General features: G+C 42.4%; 1 protein-coding gene across 1 annotated transcript in view; it reads left to right on the plus strand.

The window, feature by feature from the left end:
• Positions 1 to 18,245, plus strand: part of GSTA4 (glutathione S-transferase alpha 4) — a 31,798-nt gene extending 13,553 nt beyond the window's left edge. Inside the window, 1 exon segment of the mRNA XM_089918623.1 lies at positions 1,828 to 18,245. Within this exon segment, the coding sequence (XP_089774749.1) occupies positions 1,828 to 1,950 (123 nt within the window). The 3' untranslated portion in view covers positions 1,951 to 18,245.
• Positions 18,246 to 19,091: the final 846 nt, after the last annotated feature.

Genomic DNA, 19,091 nt, shown 5'->3' on the forward strand with positions numbered 1-19,091 from the left:
CAAGACAAATAGCCATTATATAGTTTAGCTCTCTGTTCCTTTCTTCCTGCAGGCACAGAGATGGGCTTCTTTTTTTTTTTTTTTTTTTTTTTTTTTTTTTGCGGTACGCGGGCCTCTCACTGCTGTGGCCTCTCCCGTCGCGGAGCACAGGCTCCGGACGCACAGGCTCAGGGGCCATGGCTCACGGACCCAGCCGCTCCGCGGCATGTGGGAACTTCCCGGACCGGGGCACGAACCTGTGTCCCCTGCATCAGCAAGCGGACTCTCAACCACTGCGCCACCAGGGAAGCCCGAAACGGGCATTTTAAAGTTTGACTTTAATACCAATAGATCCCTGAAATGGCCCAAGGACCTGTGTATATTTTCCATCCATGATGCTAACAATTTGTTTTTAAATCCCAGGTACTTCTGTGTAAACAAATTTAATACCTGAACAGGTCAAGTATCAATATTAAAGGACTTCAAAATCTAACACCAGATCTGATTAAATTAAAGGGTCACTCTTGCATTGATTAAAGGGGGAAAAAAAAGTCAAAAGTCACAAAATTTTTATTATACATGACATGTGTAAGCCCCAGGTAAATCTTGAAATGATAAATCCTTTGGAAAAAGCTTCTAATTATTGGTAATAACACAAATAATACAAATACCATAATACAAATAGTTCAAATAAGTAATAAGAGAAGATTGTCATATTTACGTAGAATTAATTGACATAATTATTAGAGTTTTTGTTAATATTAGTGATATATGTATGAATGTTTGTATGCCTGCTTAATTAAGGCTGTGCTTTGTACATAGTAGACATTTAATAAATAGTAGCTTTTTAAGTAAATGACCTCTTTATTTTGAAAGATTTTGTTAGAATACTTATATATGATGGATATACAGTTCTTTGTATAGTTCAGAACTTTCACCAGATCAAATGGATTTTTCTTCTTAATTACTGAAAATTGGTAAGATTTGACTCTATGAATGAAAAATAAGATTTTTTTTCTTCCATTACAGTTAACGTGAATATCTGGTATCTGATAACTGAGCCCTAGGCTACAAAAAAATGCAACTGGCCATCTTTCACACATAGCCAGAAAGAGGATTCATTTGTTAATAGGAGTAAAACTGTCAAGGCAGCTGAATCTTAAAATGTAACTTGTACTATCTGATGAATTTTTAAAACAACTTTATTTAAGTGACTTTTATTTAAATGCATTTTTTCTGAGATCAATACATTTGAGGTACTTCCTATGTCCTTTTCGTCCTTCCTTTTTTCATTTAAGCAAGTATACTCCTATCCTAAGTATCTTTTTTATTTTTCTGTCTCTGGAAAGAGTTCACATCTTGGTATGAACTGTGAGATTTGTATAGAGCCTGGCGTAGATTCCAGCCACTGTTGGCAGAGATTATAAATGATCATACCAAGAGATCAGACCCTAAACAGGTGCTGGATGACAGTTCTATTTGGATCTCTATAGCAAATATTTATTGAATGTATTCTGATGGACCATTTTGGGGGGTTTTTTTTGTTTACTTTTTTATTGAAGCATAGTTGATTTACAGTGTTGTGTTAATTTCTGCTGTACAGCAAAATGACTCAGTTATACACATATCTATTACATTCTTTTTTATATTCTTTTCTATTGTGGTTTATCCCAGGATATTGAATATAGTTCCCTGTGCTGTACAGTAGGAACTTGTTGTTTATCCATTCTATATGTAATAGTTTGCATCTACTAACCCCAAACTGATGGGCCATTTTGCACCGCCCTATTTTCGTAGAAGTGAATACCTTTGCTTTTAGCCTTGAACTTTTGCGTTTTCCCTTTGCAGGAGTTCACAGTGAAAATAAGTAATATCCCTACAATTAAGAAATTCCTTGAACCTGGCAGCAAGAGGAAGCCTCCCCCGGATGACATCTATGTGAGAACCGTGTACAACGTCTTCATGCCGTAGGACAGCAGCACAGTTGTGAGTGAGCGCTGTCCCCCAGAAATCGCTGTGTCCACAGTTGTGTCTTAACTGAAGCCAGGCTGCCGTGATCCAGCTCTGTCGTGGTGCTGTGTATATTGTTCCTAAGTTGGTCTTTCATGTCAAGGAGATCTCTTTTAGAAACATCAACCTTTTTTGTCCAGTGAGTGATTGTTATGGGACCTCTTCTGAACACCTTTTTGGAGGGGCTGGCATTTAAGTTAGATCTGCTCTGTCTACTCATTTCCTGGTAACAAGGATGGGTAGGACTTCATGTTGTCCCCTGAGCTTCTTTTCTCCTCTCCTTATCCCATTCTCAACCCCCTCCAGTCTCTTCCTGTTTTCAGTGTCTAATAACAATGGGATTCACTAGATAGTAACTCTCCTCTGAGCTATAATAATAATAGATCCATGGTAGTAATGAATGCCATTGATATTTGCCAAAATAAAGGATTTACAATTCATTGCCCTGCTGCTAGAATTTTTAAATTAAATCGTTTGGAATACATTCACATGGTTCAAATATCAAAAAAGTATAAAAGGCTATACAGTTGGAAGTGTTCTTTTCAGCCCTGTCCCCCAGTTTTCTTTGGTTCTGCTCCCTACAGGCAAACATCATTATCACTTGTATAATCCTTCCAGTTATATTTGACACAAGTATAAGAAAATAAAATATATTTAACTTTTGTCCTCTTACTACCCAAACGGTTATTTGGAGGCTTCTAATTTTTTGCATTTCAGAACTAAAAGTATGGCTTATTAATACTGCTTTAAACATGTGTTGACTTACATCTCAAATATTAATTGAGCACCTGTTATGTGCCAAGCATGGTGCCAGGAGACCCTTAGATCAGAGGCCTAGATCAGAATATTTTGCTTTAGAAAAAATTCACCACGCAGTAGGCAAGATAGATGTGTCAACAGCAGAAGTAATTTTAGAAAAGAAAGAATTGCCGCTTTGAGAGTGTCTAATAATTAGGAATTTAAAAACGGGAAAAAGGCAAGTGTTTGATCCGCGTCTCATAAAGTGGACACACTCATTCCTTACTACAGGAGGGATTTTTGCCCAGATGTGAAAAACAGACAGTTGCGAGGTGATCCTTAATGCCTGTCCCAGTCAATGCAAGCCCCTCAGGGTTTTATTAGAGGAAAATGCAACGCAGACGTGAAGATTGTTCTCTGTCTTCACATTTTCACAATGCAAGCACTCTGTCGTCGCTCTAATATTTAGAACTACTAAAGGAGCAGAGGCAGGGCAGCAGGCGCACCACCGGGCGGGCCCGAGGAGCACTGGTGGTCCCGGCTGATGTTTCCGCCAGCCTCCTGGGAGCAAGAGAACAAAAAGAAGAAAATGGGGATGGGGATGCAGTAAAGAGTCTCACCTTCCCCAGAGACAGGTCTGGCCTTGGCTTCTGGGAGGTGATCTGTAAGCCTTGGAACCTCTCCTACCATTTTGGTGGGATTTTACTATCCAGAGACACGCCCGTTAGAAGTATCTCTGTTTGCCAGGGGCCCTGGGCCAGCCAGATAACAACTATATGATTTCGGGTGTAGGCTTTGAGCCGCACCAACAATATGATGTTGGGCAGGGGCTCCGGGTCATGTGGGGTCAGCTCCACTCTGGAGGGGCTGGAGACAGATCAGCCACGTGGGCGGTCAGTCATGCCCACACGATGGCGCTCCTGTAAACTTCTGGCCTCAGACGCGGGTGGGCTTCCCCAGTGACAGAATTCTGTTGTCACACATGCTTGTCAGGAGGAGTTAGCGCTGTCCATGGCTCTGCAGAACGAAGACCTCTGGGCGCTCCAAGCCTGGAACACTCCTGGACTCTGCCCTGTGCATCTCTTCCCTGGGCCGATTTCTATCTGTATCCTCTCCGTGTAATAAACCGAAGCTGTGAGTAGGGCCGTTTTCTGTGAGCTCTGCGAGTACTTCCAGCAGATTACCAGACCTGAGGGTGTTTGGGGGACACTCCCTGAACCTGCAGTTGGTTTCTGAGCGAGGGCGGGCTTTTGGATTACTCCTTCCAACTCTTCAGGGAGGGGAAATGCTTTACACTCATTTGGAGATTAATTTACACGTGGGAACCAGACATTGACTTGATAACACCGAGGGCTCTCTATCATTGAGTTTTATGGGACGGCAGGAAATTTGAGCTAAGACCATTTGGGCGGGATTCTACTACCCAGGGCCACTGCCTGATACTATTACTCAAGGGCCTGCTGTGTAGACTGTAAGCCATAGTGCAAACAGTGCTTTGGGAGTTTTAATTCTCTTAGACACAAGAGGGCCCTCAAGGCTGGCTCTTTGAGAAAACAACCAGGGAGGAAGTTGGCTTCTGCACTGAATTGGAGGATTAGAGAAAATAAATAGGACAGGCCAATCTGCTTCCTCTGAAGACAGGTTCCCGCGTCTTTCTGCTCACGGTCACGTGACCTTAAATTGCGCAGTTCACTTCCCACGTTGGAAACAATCTCCCCTTCCCCATCCTGCACAGGTGGAGTCCCCCAGCTTTTGGGTCCAGACCCTTTAGTCTCAACACCCTCCACCCTCCCATCTTCACGAGCCACCGGACTCCGGTGAAAGAGCAGGCGGTCAGGCAGTGGATGGTTGTCCTCAAAGACGTCAGTGTGTTGAGCGTTCAGGAATGAACTAGGTAGGACCCGTGAGGCCGGGAGCCGGAGCAGAGGGCACCCACGAGGCTCACCGGCTAGACACCACAGCAGCTGAGCCAACGGGGTAAAAGTGCACGCCTTCGTGGGTCCTCCAGTGTCTGGGACAAAAGGGGGAGCTGGACGGGTGTGGGGCTCTGGTGTCTGACAGAGGAGGAGCTGCAGCGCCTAATGAGCCTGGGACCCAGCCTAAGCCACTCAGAGGGGCTTTGGCAGACTGGGTGCCCGAGGGAACGCCTGACGCTCTGGACCAGGTGCCTGGGGGGCGGGGCGATGCATGGAGGTGCCAGGCTCCTGGGGACGGGACGGGTCAGCAGAAGGTGAATTCTAGGGGGCAGTGTCTGCGGCAAACAGCCGCCAGCCCCAGCTCTCATACCTGCTCATGTTCCCTCTTTCCAGAAGATTCCATGGTGGGCTCCTTGCTCTATTAGCGCCAACATCCCCACCTAAGGGAACCCTCTGATCACGAACTCTGTAGCTCACCCCACACATTCCATACCTCTTTCTCACCACCCTATTTTATTTTCTTCAGAGCACTCGACACCCCCTGGCAATCTTCTCTGTTTGATCAATCTGTGTCTTTATATTTAAAGTGGGTTTCTTATGGAAAACATAGAATTGGGTCTTAAGCCACTCACAATAGCCTCTGTCTTAAAATTGGTGTATTTAAGACATTCACATTTAAAATGATTATTGATGTAGTTGCATTAATCTCTACCATGTTTGTGGCTGTTTTCTACTTGTTGCCCTGGTTCTTTGTTTCTCCCCCCACCTTTTTTTTGTCTTCCACTCTTTTTCTGCCTTCTCTGGTTTTATTTTATTTTATTATTATTTATTTATTTATTTTCACACACACTGTATTTTATTTTTACAAGAGATAAATAAACTGACACCAGGCATTGTAAATGGATAGCCACAACAAAAGCAACAATGATTGCAATTACCAAACACGAAACACACTCACGCAATGTCATAATATTGACATTCAGTCCAGGAATCCTCCACGATAACAGCTCCTTTACTTTGCAGTGCTTCTCTGGTTTTAACTGAGCATTTTATATGATTCCATTTTCTCTCCTCTCTTAGCATGTCAATTATAGTTGTTTTTTGTTGTTGTTGTTTTTAAGTTTTAGTGGTTGTTCTAAAGTTTCCAATATGTTTATACAACTACACTAAGACCACTTTGAGATAACGCTATACCACTTCACGGGTAGTGCGGGTACCTTATAACTATATTCCCAATTCCTCCCTCCTACCACTTATAACACTATCGTCGTAGATCTCATTTATTCATAAGCTATAATCATGTGATATATTGTTACCATTATTATTTTGAATACACTGCCTTTATTTGTTTATATATTTATACTGCCTATCTTCCCCAACTAGAATGTAAGCACCACCGATGACACTGGGTCTGTCATGCCTACCATTGTAGACCCAGAGCCTAAAACGGCACCTGACACAGAGTGGTACTTAGTAAATATTTGTTGAATGAGCTAGTGGCATCTTACTTTCTTCTTACTTGAGTATCCTGATGCTCTATCAAATACCCAAACAAGGGATGTAAAGTGAAGCCCCAGAGGTGTGTACAAACTGGAATGCTCATTGGCCAGTCCCTTGAGGGGGTGGAGATTTCAATTAGAATGGAAAGGGTTATAAACCCTCACTTAATCCACCCACAGCACCCCAAGACAAGAGCCAGGAAAAGCTAAGGTTAGTGATGATGTTCTTATCCACTCTTTTTGGCCTTGGTTGGATAGTTTTTATGGCCAAATTTGCAACTTGTAGTTAGCGGTTGTTTTAACTTTATGGTTAACTTAATGACTATTATTTCTAAACTTTTTTATATCAAATAAAAGGCAGAGATATTTTTTTCTTTCGAGTCGATACATAAATGAAAACGAGATGCAAATGTACATCTAGACAAAGCCTTTGAAGACTTCCATTGCTTGTGCATGAAATGTGCATAATATTATACGTTAAAATGCCCCCCACACCGTGTTGGACGTTAAATGTAATTTCAGAAGTAAGTATGTAAGAGTCAGGTGGTGCTTCAGTTGATAACACGCTTGGTAGAACTTAAGCATTTATTAATTCTTGAGCCATTACACTTTTTTTCTCCTCTGCCAAATCTCATGTTTTTGGACACAGTTGGAAAGAACACAGGCATCACCCACTCTGTGCCAGGTGCCTAACGGGTAAACTCAACCTCCTGCCTTCCTCGGATGCTTGGAAGATTCAGTCCAAATGATGTGACACTGGGGTCTTCCTCTGGGGTCCTGCCTCCCCAGGGGATGGCACCAACTTGAAAGCAGGAGTATCTAAGTCAAGTCCAGGCACAAATTTTTCTAGGACTTGCTCCAGTCTTGAAACAGCAGTGGGCCATGTAGTGGTTCACTTTGTTTATTCTCCAAGCAACCTGGGGTGAAGTCTCCTTCTCGGCTCAGCTGTATTTTTCATTTAAGTAAGTTTGTTAGCCTTGGGGAGATGTCAATATGAATCAATCCATTAGACCCTAACGGAAAGGAAATTTCATTTCTATAACTGAAATATAGGGCTCTCCACAGAAGAGGCTTATTAGCATGTGAGCTTGTAACAGAACTACCTCCCTAACCATCCTATTACATAAGTAACCCCTACTCCTTCCCCACCCTGGAATAGGGTTCAGTTGTTTGTGTCTTAAAAATGCCATATAAACACTTGAGCTCTTTTTCCCAGGGGGCTAGTTCCCTGTAGGATACTTTCCCTTTGGTAGCATGTCAAATCCAACTAATTAATATGTCAAATCCAACCAAATAAGTATTTTGCTAATATGTCATAAATAGAAAAATAGAAGAGAAATCATTCATAATCAATTAAAAGTGGCCTTTCATCAGTATCTTATAGTTTTCTGCATACAGGTCTTTTGCCTCCTTAGGTAGGTTTATTCCTAGGTGTTTTATTCATTTTGTTGCAATGGTAAATGGTATTGTTTCCTTAATTTCTCTTTCTGATCTTTCGTTGTTAGTGTATAGGAATGCAAGAGATTTCTGTATATTAATTTTGTATCCTGTAACTTTACTAAATTCATTGATTAGCTCTAGTAGTTTTCTGATGGCATCTTTAGGATTTTCTGTGTATAGTATGTCATCTGCAAACAGTGACAGTTTTACCTCTTCTTTTCCAATTTGGATTCCTTTTATTTCTTTTTCTTCTCTAATTGCCGTGGCTAGGACTTCCAAAACTGTGTTGAATAATAGTGGTGAGAGTGGACACCCTTGTCTTGTTCCTGATCTTAGAGGAAATGCTTTCAGTTTTTCACCATTGAGAATAATGTTTGTTGTGGGTTTGTTATATAGAAAAAAAGAAAAAAAAAACAATCAAAAAATGGGCAGAAGACCTAAATAGACATTCTCCAAAGAAGACATGCAGATGGCCAACACACACATGTAAAGATGTTCAACATCACTAATTATTAGAGAAATACAAATCAAAACTACAATGAGGTGTCACTTCACACCAGTCAGAATGGCCATCATCAAAAAATCTACAAACAATAAATGCTGGAGAGGGTGTGGAGAAAGGGGAACCCTCATGCATTGTTGGTGGGCATGTAAATTGATACAGCCACTATGAAGAACAGTATGGAGGGTCCTTAAAAAACTAAAAATAGAACTACCATACGACCCAGCAATCCCACTACTGGGCATATAAGCAGAGAAAACCATAATTCAAAAAGACACATGCACCCCAATGTTCATTGCAGCACTATTTACAATAGTCAGGACATGGAAGCAACCTAAGTGTCCATCAACAGAGGAATGGATAAAGAAGATGTGGTACATATATACGCTGGAATATTACTCAGCCGTAAAAAGGAACGAAAATGGGTCATTTGTAGAGATGTGGATGGACCTAGAGACTGTCATAACAGAGTGAAGTAAGAAAGAGAAAAATAAATATTGTATGTCAATGCATATATGTGGAATCTAGAAAAATGGTATAGATGATCTTATTTGCAGAGCCGAAATAGAGACGCAGACCTAGTGAACAATTGTATGGATACCAAGGGGGAAAGGTGGGGGTGGGAGGAATTGGGAGATTGGGATTGACATATATACACTATTGATACTATGTATAAGATGGATAACTAACGAGAACCTACTGTATAGCACAGGGAACTCTACTCAGTACTCTGTGGTGACTTAAATAGGAAAGAAATCAAAAAAAGAGGGGATATATGTATAGGTATAGCTGATTCATTTTACTGTACAGTAGAAACTAACACAGCAATGTAAAGCAACTATATTCCACTAAAAATTAATTTTTAAAAAATGGGCTGTAATGTTAAAGCTATACTGAAAGCCTTGGTTGTGCTGTTAATATTGTTCTTTCAACTTTAACATATTCTTTCTCTGAAACATTATACACTTAAAGCTAGAATAATGCTACATCTTTCCAAACTGGCATATTTAAATTCTGTGGGGAATACAGGATTCCCTCGGAGAATTTTTTGTCTTAGTGATGGATTTTGATCTTGCTGGTTGTTATGAAGCTAGGCAGTTCTTATCCATTGGAGAAGCCAGAGTAAATGTCAAGGATATTTCTAGTGATAATAGATTTAGAATTGGCATCTTGCACAACATTGTAAAGCAATTTGACTCCAATTAAAAAAAAAGAAGAAGAATTGGCGTCTTGTATTTTGGCCCCAAGCATCTGCTAAAACTGGCAACTTCTTAAGTTAATCCCTTAAAACTTTCGTCATCTAGAAAATTCAATAAAAGCCTGCTTTTTACCTAACTGAAATTAAGAAAAATGTGCATTGTTTTGCCTAAATTATCCAGAACGACTGTTAACATTATCAGTAGAATTTCACCCCAAAAGACTGGCTGATTTCCCAACTTGTGTGTTCAGCAGATAGGAGCACAGGGCGAGTGAATACAAGGGAAGAGAAATGAGACCAGAAAGATTGTTAAAACTGGAGGAGACGATGATGATCTAATTCTGAACCAACTCCTCATTTTAGAGTTGAGGAAACTGACATCTCTTCCAGACCTGCCCAAGGCTGGAACCTACACACCTGGTACTTGGTTAAACCTGGGGATTGGAGGAGGCCTCGCATCTTAGGAATTCTTCTTTTAAAGGGGGTCAGTATAAATGATCCAACATCGGAAACGTACTTATAATTCTCCCTAATTCCTCTCCCCTTCCCTTTCTCTGTTCTTAGCCTCATCACTCCTGCACATCACAATTTGCTCAGCCTGCTTTTTTTTTTTTAGTTAATTTATTTTATTTTATTATTTTTTGGCTGTGTTGGGTCTTCGTTGCTGTGCGAGGGCTCTCTGTATTTGTGGTGAGTAGGGGCTACTCTTCGTTGCAGTGCGCGGGCTTCTTATTGCGGTGGCTTCTCTTGTTGCAGAGCACGGGCTCTAGGTTGCACGGGCTTCAGTAGTTGTGGCACGTGGGCCCAGTTGCTCCGCGGCATGTGGGATCTTCCCGGACCAGGGCTCGAACCCGTGTCCCCTACATTGGCAGGCGGATTCTTAACCACCGCACCACCAGGGAAGTCCATCAGCCTGGTTTTTAAACATCAGATTCTGCACTTCGTGCCTGCCCAGCAGACCCTGGGAGAACCTGGGGCCACACACTGAGCCCCAGGTGTAGTTTAGTTGGGTTTTCACTCTAGACCTGGTTTCTCAAACTCGATTTTAGTTACAGGCACACCTTGTTTTATTGTGCTCCGCATATACTGCGCTTTTTACAAATGGATGTTTTGAGACAACACTGCTTCAAGCAAGTTTCTCAGCATCATTTTTCCAATCAGCATTTGCTCACTTTGTGTCTCTGTGCTGCATTTTGGTAGTTCTTGGGGTATTTCGAAACTTTTCATTATTATTCTATTTGTTATGGTGATCAGTGATCTTTGCTGTTACTACTGCAAGAAGGTTATGACTTGCCGAAGGATCAGGTGATGGCCAGAATTTTTTTTAGCAATAGTGTTTTCTAATTAATATATGTACATTGTTTTTTTAGACATAATGCTATTTCACACTTAATAGACTACAGTATAGTATGAACATAACTTTTACAGGCACTGGGAAACCAAAAAAATGTCAAGTGACTCCCTTTATTGCAGTATTCGCTTTATTGCTGTGGTCTGGAACTGAACCCACAATTTCTCTGAGATCTGCCTGTGTACAAGTGAATCACCTGGGGAGCTTGTGAAAAATGCAGACTCTGATTCAGTAGATCTGGCCCAGGGACTGAGATTCTACATTTCTAACAAGTTCCCAGGTAAAGCTGGTGCTGCTGGTCCAAAACCACACTTCTAGAGAATGCCTTCCACTCCTTTTCGAAGCAAAATTGACTTTTTTCTCACATGTGAATATTGCTGCAATCTGGAGATACAGATATGTGAGTGTGTGTTTGTGTGTGTGTGTGCGCACGCATGCCATTTTTTGATTCCTTACTATGTTCAGCAATTTGCACACATCACATTTCCATCACTAAACAAATGAATTAGGAACTATGAGGAAACTGAGGCTGAGAGAGGTTAAAAAAACTTGCTCAAATGAGAGGGAGAGCTGAAATTTGGATGTAGGTCTTTGATTTTCCTGGTACCCAGAGCCTAACTCAGATACGTGTTCTTCCACATTTTCTAAAAGATATTTAAAATTTTTTATTTTATCTGCTCAAATTTTTTGCCCACTGGTTTTTTTTTTTTTTTTGGCCCACTGTTTTAATTGTTGATTTTTGTTTTTATTATTGATATATAAGAGTTCTTCATATATTCTGGATGAGTCCCTTTATCAGATATGCTTTACAAATAATTTCTACCAATATTTGGCTTGCCTTTTCTTTTTCTTAAAAATGCCTTTTAAGGAGCAAAGTTTTAAATACTGATAAGTGCAATTTTTTAAAGTTGTGGCTTATGCTTTCTATTTTTTATCAAATAAATCATTGTTTACTTTATGGTCACAAAAAAAAAAAGATTTAGGGTATGTTTGTTACCTAAGGACCACACTCCCACAATCCAAAGGTTTTCATGTCATTATGGCTGCTTTCTGTCCACCTTGCCTTGGGCACCTGGGGCTCTGGGTGGGGCCGTGCATACCCCTGCTCATCTCAGGTAAAGCTGCACCCAGGTGAAGTTCGACAGCCTTCAGAGGTGGGGTCTCATTTCCCAAGGTCTAAAGTTTCATGAGGGGAGCCTACTTGGAGAACCAGGTGTGTTTAATTCAGGACAAACCTGTTGGTCAAGGTCAGTACAAAAAGCAGAGTTGAAGAGGTGGGCGTGAGTTTAGACTCAGCTTGACCCCCTGGGTTCTGGTTCTTCTAGCAGCTGTGTTCTCAGAGTGTTTGCATTTTGGGTGAAATCCAGAAAGAACTCCTTTGTTCCCGGCTCTTCGTTTCCCACGGGCAGAATGAATATTTCCATTGCACCTGTTCTTTTAAGCTTTGACAAGGTACTTTTTTTAACAATGAGAATTGGGTTTACTTTTTGAAGCATAAACTTGGTCCTCTGTATTACCAAGCTGTGGTTTATCCTAATCTTTGTTTAAATTCATTAGAGGTCAAGGAAAAGGGACTAAAGGACTTGGTTTAGGCCCTTAACCTATTATGCCATGGGGCAGGGAAGGGAGGGGCTGAAATAACCAAACATATTTATATATATCTATTCTGTAATATATACCTATTCCTGTAATACTATATTATGCTTTTATTAAACACTTATTTCATTCTGACTTACCTCTTGGTAGTGTGGATATTCCCATCACTAGATACAAGGTTTGTAAGGTTTTCGATGACAGGAACTGCATCTTATTTATCTTTGTATGCTTGGAGTGTCCAAACCTACAACTGTAGCCAGAGAAGGAGCTCCATGAATGTTTGATGTTGAAAGAAAGAATGACAGATCCAACACAGAGATCTTAACAAATGAAGAAACTTGTCTCTCAAAGTGGCACACTGAGGTAAAAGCCACTGTGTGTCGGGGATAACATGGGGTTGCTTCTGTAGGAGGTGGAGGAACCATGCCAAGATCCCTTCCTCCCAGGAGCTGGCCGTCTCCTTAGGGTCTTGCAGTGCTGAATCCCGGGGAACAGTTGGCTCTTGGCTAGGGTGTGAGATTGTAAAAGATATTGGGCCCCTCCTCTGTCTCTTCTATTCTAGTTCCTCCTGGGCGGGTTTGGGGTGGGGACTGCAGTCCTGCTAAGACTCCATCGTTCACCTGGGAGCCCAATTCAGAATATTGTGGAGCCCAGGCTAAGAGGTGAGGAAAGGCAGCTGGCTGGCTAGAGATAGCCATCAATGGGGCACACAGACATTTGCTGAGACTTTTACACGAAGTAGTGGCTGGTTATTAACGACCAGAAAAAAAGTTTCCTTCTTTTGGGCAGGAAGGTAGGATTGCAGCTTACAGTCCTGTTTATCTAAAGTGGGGTCTCCTTCATTGTCACCCTGGGCTTTGGGGGCTACCTTGGGCACCAGGGAAGGCTTGGAGGTGGTGGCGGGGAGGGGAGTGATCCTGTCCCTTGGAATCCCATTCTGGATTCCCGAGTTACATCCTTCAACCTCCTACGTGCCTTGAGAATGTGCGAGGGGTGAGCAGACATAAGTGGGGGAAAACGGTGAGCACAAAGAGTCCCATAAGATTCCCAAATACGCTTCCATACAGCAGTAAACCACACACATACTCCACTTACGCTCACAATCACAAATGAAGGCAAAAGCCACACCAGATTTTACTTTCTAAGTAACTTCTATTGCAATATTGAATCAAATTTCCGAAAGTTTTAGCTCCCTTTTACAAATATCAATTGCATTTGTGACAAACACTTAAAAAGCACGTATAAAACAGGCCACTCAGCATAAAAAACTCTAAGAAAACACTAAATCCACTTGTAATTTGATTAAAGAAATATGGAAGACTCTGCTTGATATGGGTGGGATATCATGGTATGTATTCTTTTTAATATCTTTATTTCAGTATAATTGCTTTACAACGTTGTGTTAGTTTCTGCTGTATAACAAAGTGAATCAGCTATATGCATACGTATATCCCCATATCCCCTCCCTCTTGCATCTCCCTCTCACCCTCCCTATCCCACCCCTCTAGGTGGTCACAAAGCACCGAGCTGATCTCCCTGTGCTGTGCAGCTGCTTCCCACTAGCTATCTATTTTACGTTTGGTAGTGTATATATGTCCATGCCACTCTCTCACTTCGTCCCAGCTTACCCTTCCCCCTCCCCATGTCCTCAAGTCCATTCTCTACGTCTGCATCTTTATTCCTGTCCTGCCCCTACGTTCATCAGAACCTTTTTTTTTTTTTTTTTTAGATTCAAAGCAAGTCATGAGGTCAGCCCAGGCAGCAGACCCCATCTACTGATGGGAAGAGCGGCCCCATTCGATCACAAATACTGAAGGGTGAAGATTAGTGGCCACGGTTTTGGTTTTGGTTTTTGCATTTATACACCACAGGCATCCACTCTGCTGAGCACTGTGCTAGGCCTGGCTGAGGGTGATTGGGTTCTTCCTCCCAGGAATAGTTCGGTTTCACCAGAGATGAGTAAACTTAAGACAAAACAAAGACTTGAAACTACACAATTTTATCTGGATTTGCAGTCAGGGGACCTGTTCAGTACTATACCTACTGTATAGCACAGGAAACTATACTCAATATTTTGTAATAACCTATAAGGGAAAAGAATCTGAAGAAAAAATAGATATATGTATGTATAACGGAATCACCGGAAACTAGCACAACATTGTAAATCAACTACCTCAATTTAAAAAAAAAAGTCATTTCCCCAATATCTAATTGCACCAAAAAGAGTGGCGGATCAGGAAACCCCATATTCAAAGGTTCCTCTCGGACTGAGAGTCCACCTGTCTTGTCAGGATCTACATGTATGCCGATGGCATCCTGAACCTTATGACTATGGTGGCGCTGGCTGCGTTCCAACCCCCAGAGGAAAAAGAGGAAAACCCAGCTTTAACAGTGAAGAAAGCTAAACCCCGGCATTTCCCTGTCTTTGAAAATGTAGGCTGCAGGGATCTATTTGGCCGAGGCGGGTGTGGCACAGGGTCCGGGTCAGTGAGAGCTGCGCGCTCGGATCCTACGGCGGGGAGAAGGACGGGGTAGGGCTGACATCTAAGATGGCCCCCCCAAGTCCCCACCTCCCAGGGCCCTCCAATCCCCTCGGCCCAGGAGGCAGTGGGGGAGGGGCGGATGAGAACTGGGGGAGGGGGGTGCACAGCGCAGCAAGTCCCCTCCTCCACCTCCAGGATCCAGGACTGTGACATTTCCTACTGCTGATGAGAATAAAGAGTGAAATCTGAGAAAACGGACGCTCTGTTAGAGCTGTACTGCATTTGGACCAAATTTTTAATCAGGATCCCCAAACAAAGTGTAATTATGGAACCTCTAACCAAACAGAATTGGAATAAACCAAGGGTGATGAAAGGATATGAGATTTCTGTTCAGATAGGATTTTTAGGAAGTAATACCTTATGGAGGGAGAAAGAATAGATTATTTTGATTTCTAGCATAAACATTTAGTGCTTTCCATTTCTTGTAGTGCTTTGAGTGTGTTTTTACTGAAGAAGCAAGGCTGACAGGTCTGCTTGTGCTGTTTTCCTCCCCAGCTCCTACCAGACCATTCTGCCCCGTTAAGTCCCCCTGATGCCAGGGGTCCCCATGAAGCCCCTCAGTTGCTCAGAGCCTCTGCTCAGAGTATTACCAAACACAAGTTCATGTGCCCAATGCACAGTGAGGCCAAACAAAACAAAATGTGGGAGTTTGGAGCAAAAAAAGGTTTATTGCAGGGCCATTTAAGGAGATGGGTGGCTTGTGCACCCAAACCCTGAACTCCTCAAAGGGTTTCAGCAAAGCACTTTTTTTTTTTTTTTTTGCGGTTCGCGGGCCTTTCACTGTTGTGGCCTCTCCCGTTGCGGAGCACAGGCTCCGGACGCGCAAGCTCAGCGGCCATGGCTCATGGGCCTAGCCGCTCCGCGGCATGTGGGATCTTCCCGTACCGGGGCACGAACCCGTGTCCCCTGCATCGGCAGGCGGACTCTCAACCACTGCGCCACCAGGGAAGCCCTCAGCAAAGCACTTTTAAAGGGAAGGTGAGAGAGGGGCATGGTCAGTTGTTGCAAACTTCCTGGCGTAGGAATCCTTTGTTCTTGCAGCTGTCCAGTAGGTCAGGTCACAATGTTCCTGTAAACCTTCAACAAGACAAATGTTATTCTCTGTTCTGCAACTCTTTATCTCTATATGAATGGAGTCTTAAAGGTTAGAGCCCTGAAAATAGGCTATCCTGTATATTTCAGGCCACAGGCAACATTCTTTTACAAAAGGTGCAAAGCCAGCATGACTAAGCACAGGAAAAGGACCAGATCTAATATGGAGTCAGATTTGTTCTTCCTTATTACAAGACAGCACTGCCTCTTTCCTGATGTGTTGCCCATTCTCAGACCTCTCTCTATGATTCCTGCCACTGCCAGACCTTACCTGGCTTCTATTCCAATTCCTTACAAACATTTTCTCTAATAGGTGACCATAGGTTTTGTAGTTTAAGAATAGCATTTTTTAATTATTAAAAAAGAAATACATAAGGCATTCATATAAACCAAAAGGAGAAAAGAAAGAAAAAAAAGAACAATAATCCTACCAGCCAAATGTTTCTGCCTTAGACTTCCTGACGTCTTATTTTACATTTTCCTCCCAAATGGCATCATACTAAATATTGTTCTGTGGCCTGCTTTTAACATTTTTTTACATGTCAACACATGTATGTGTTTATTTACATGTCAATTTCTTCTGCAATATCATTTTATTTTATTTTCATTAAGCAATAGAGTCACATCTTTTTGAAAAATCAGAACTAATATAAAAACAGCATTAATTATGGAATCTCATTCTCACCACTGCCCTCCCACCTTCCCACCCCCATAATCTTTTTTATTGGTTTCCTGTGTACCCTTCCAGGGTTCCTATTTATGCAGATATAAGAAAATATAAATATATACCTATCTCCCCTCCTCCCACTTTCTCATACAAGACAGAAAATAGTGTATATTATGTTCTGCCCTGGGCTTTTTTTTTTTTTAACTAAACGATGCAATGCATTGCATTCTCTGTCAATACAGGGATCTTCCTCCTTCCTTTTATATATATATAATATCATTTTAAATTGCTGACTTATATTTCTTGCAGGGAGGTAACATAATTTATATCATCAGTTATATTTTCCTAGAATCATAGGTTATTTCTAGTTTTTCATTGTGCTAACATTCTTATAGTTATTTCATACCCATACTTATTCCCTTATAATAAATTCCTAGAACAGGAATTGATACTTCAAGAAATATGAATTTCTAGAGTTATTAATATGCATTACCTACTGGTGTCAATTTTTCTTTTTTAAATGTATTTATTTATTTTGGCTGCATTGGAGCTTCGTTGCTGAGCATGGGATTTCTCTAGTTGTGGTGAACAGGGGCTACTCTTTGTTGCAGTACACAGGCTTCTCCTGGTGGTGGCTTCTCCTGTTGCAGAGCTCAAGCTCTAGGTGCACGGGCTTCAGTAGTTGCAGCACGCGGGCTCAGTAGTTGCAGCTCGTGGGCTCTAGAGCACAGGCTCAGTAGATGTGGCACACGGGCTTAGTTGCTCCGCAGCATGTGGGATCTTCCTAGACCAGGGATCAAACTAGTGTCCCCTGCCTTGGCAGGCAGATTCTTAACCACTGCACCACCAGGGAAGTCCCTCAATGATTCTTCAGTAAGAAAATTTCACTAATGCTAAGCAGGCCAGCAATTTTATTACCCTTCTCAGGAATACCCAGGAAATGTGTATTGAGGATTAACTTGGAGTCAACACTCTGGGCCTCACAAGCTGACAGTCTCAGCTTCTCCCTCTCATGACAAAGTTTTGGTTTTTCCTTAAAGGTTGTGACTGCTCTTGAGACCCTGATTTTACTGTTTCACATTTCAGGCATTTAAAACAAGAATCAGCAACATCCCTACAATTAAGAAGTTCCTGCAGCCTGGGAGTCAGAAGAAGCTGCCCTCCGGATAGCCACTATGTTGAAGTTGTCAGGAACATTTTGCAGTTCTAAAGGCAGCAGGCTTATAATGGCAAATTAATAAACCAATTGCAGCATCGGCTTATGTCGCCAAGCAACTGTAGATTCTAGGAGTAAAGTGTAGATTGTAGGAGTAAAGTGTCTGAAAAGAACAAAACCATATTGCCATCTGCAGCAAATGCCAATTAAATGCAATATAAAACCATTTTGGGGCTTCCCTGGTGGCACAGTGGTTAAGAATCCGCCTGCCAACACAGGGGACATGGGTTCGATCCCTGGCCCGGGAAGATCCCACGTGCCGCAGAGCAGCTAAGCCCGTGCGCCACAACTCCTGAGCCTGCGCTCTAGAGCCCGTGAGCCTAGAGCCCGGGCTCTGCAACAAGAGAAGCCACTGCAGTGAGAAGCCCGCGCACCGCAACCAAGAGTAGAGCCTGCTCAGCGCAACTAGAGAAAGCCCGCGCGCAGCAACAAAGACCCAATGCAGCCAAATAAAAATAAATAAATTTATTAAAGAAAAATATTCTGATGTGTGAAAATTTTTTTAAGCTCGTCTACTGTGGTTGATGGTTACAGCGATTATGAAATCACTGTTCTGCGTAAATAAAGAGGAGGCTGATATATTCCGGCAGTGGCCTACAGAGGGCACTGTTCTTGCTGTCTGCATCAAGACCAGGACCATAGAGGGAAGAGTGAGGAGAGATTTCAGGCGGCAGGATCTCTCTGACACCCACATTGATGCTGAGTATTTGGGGTAGAAAAAAAGTGGCAAATGACAAATCAGGAGTAAGATAATGGCTGACACCAGTAAATCCGAAGAGGAAGCATGGGAGACAGAGAGCGTCTGGGAAACATCATTTTGCAACCCTGAAAAAAACTTGGACAGTTAAGACAACCCTATTCCACTTAACAGAGACACCTGAGGCTAGCTTTTGCTTTGGTCGAACAATTCCAAGTAACACTGAGATTAGATATAACTGAAGAACATTCACACAAATTGACCCAAAGATTCCCTAGCCTTGATATACATTCTTTAAGGGTAACTATGATGTTCCAAAGCCATGAAATTTGGAACTTGGCCCCCGTCAGGGCTGTGTTTGGCGAGGGATGGAGAGCTATTCAGGGTGATGTTCCAGGCCCAGGTGTGGCTCCTCCTGGGGGCGTCTCTGGCCTGGAGCAGGGCCCCTGCCAATGGCTCGGGGTACACAACTTTACCACTCTAAGCTGCTGCTGGTACGTCCCGCCCAGGCTAAGCACTGGATCCGTTTCTGAGCATATATCCAGGTTCACGGCCTTACTTGTGAAATGACTTAATGACCCACCAGACTTCATGCTGCTTCTTCAGGACCACCGTGGGACGCGACCTTCCTTATGCTATACCCTGTC

Source organism: Delphinapterus leucas, chromosome 10 (genome assembly GCF_059928025.1).
Source record: "Delphinapterus leucas isolate spDelLeu-1000000601 "Yukka" chromosome 10, BTC_Dleu_Yukka2, whole genome shotgun sequence".
NCBI classification, from domain to species: domain Eukaryota; kingdom Metazoa; phylum Chordata; class Mammalia; order Artiodactyla; family Monodontidae; genus Delphinapterus; species Delphinapterus leucas.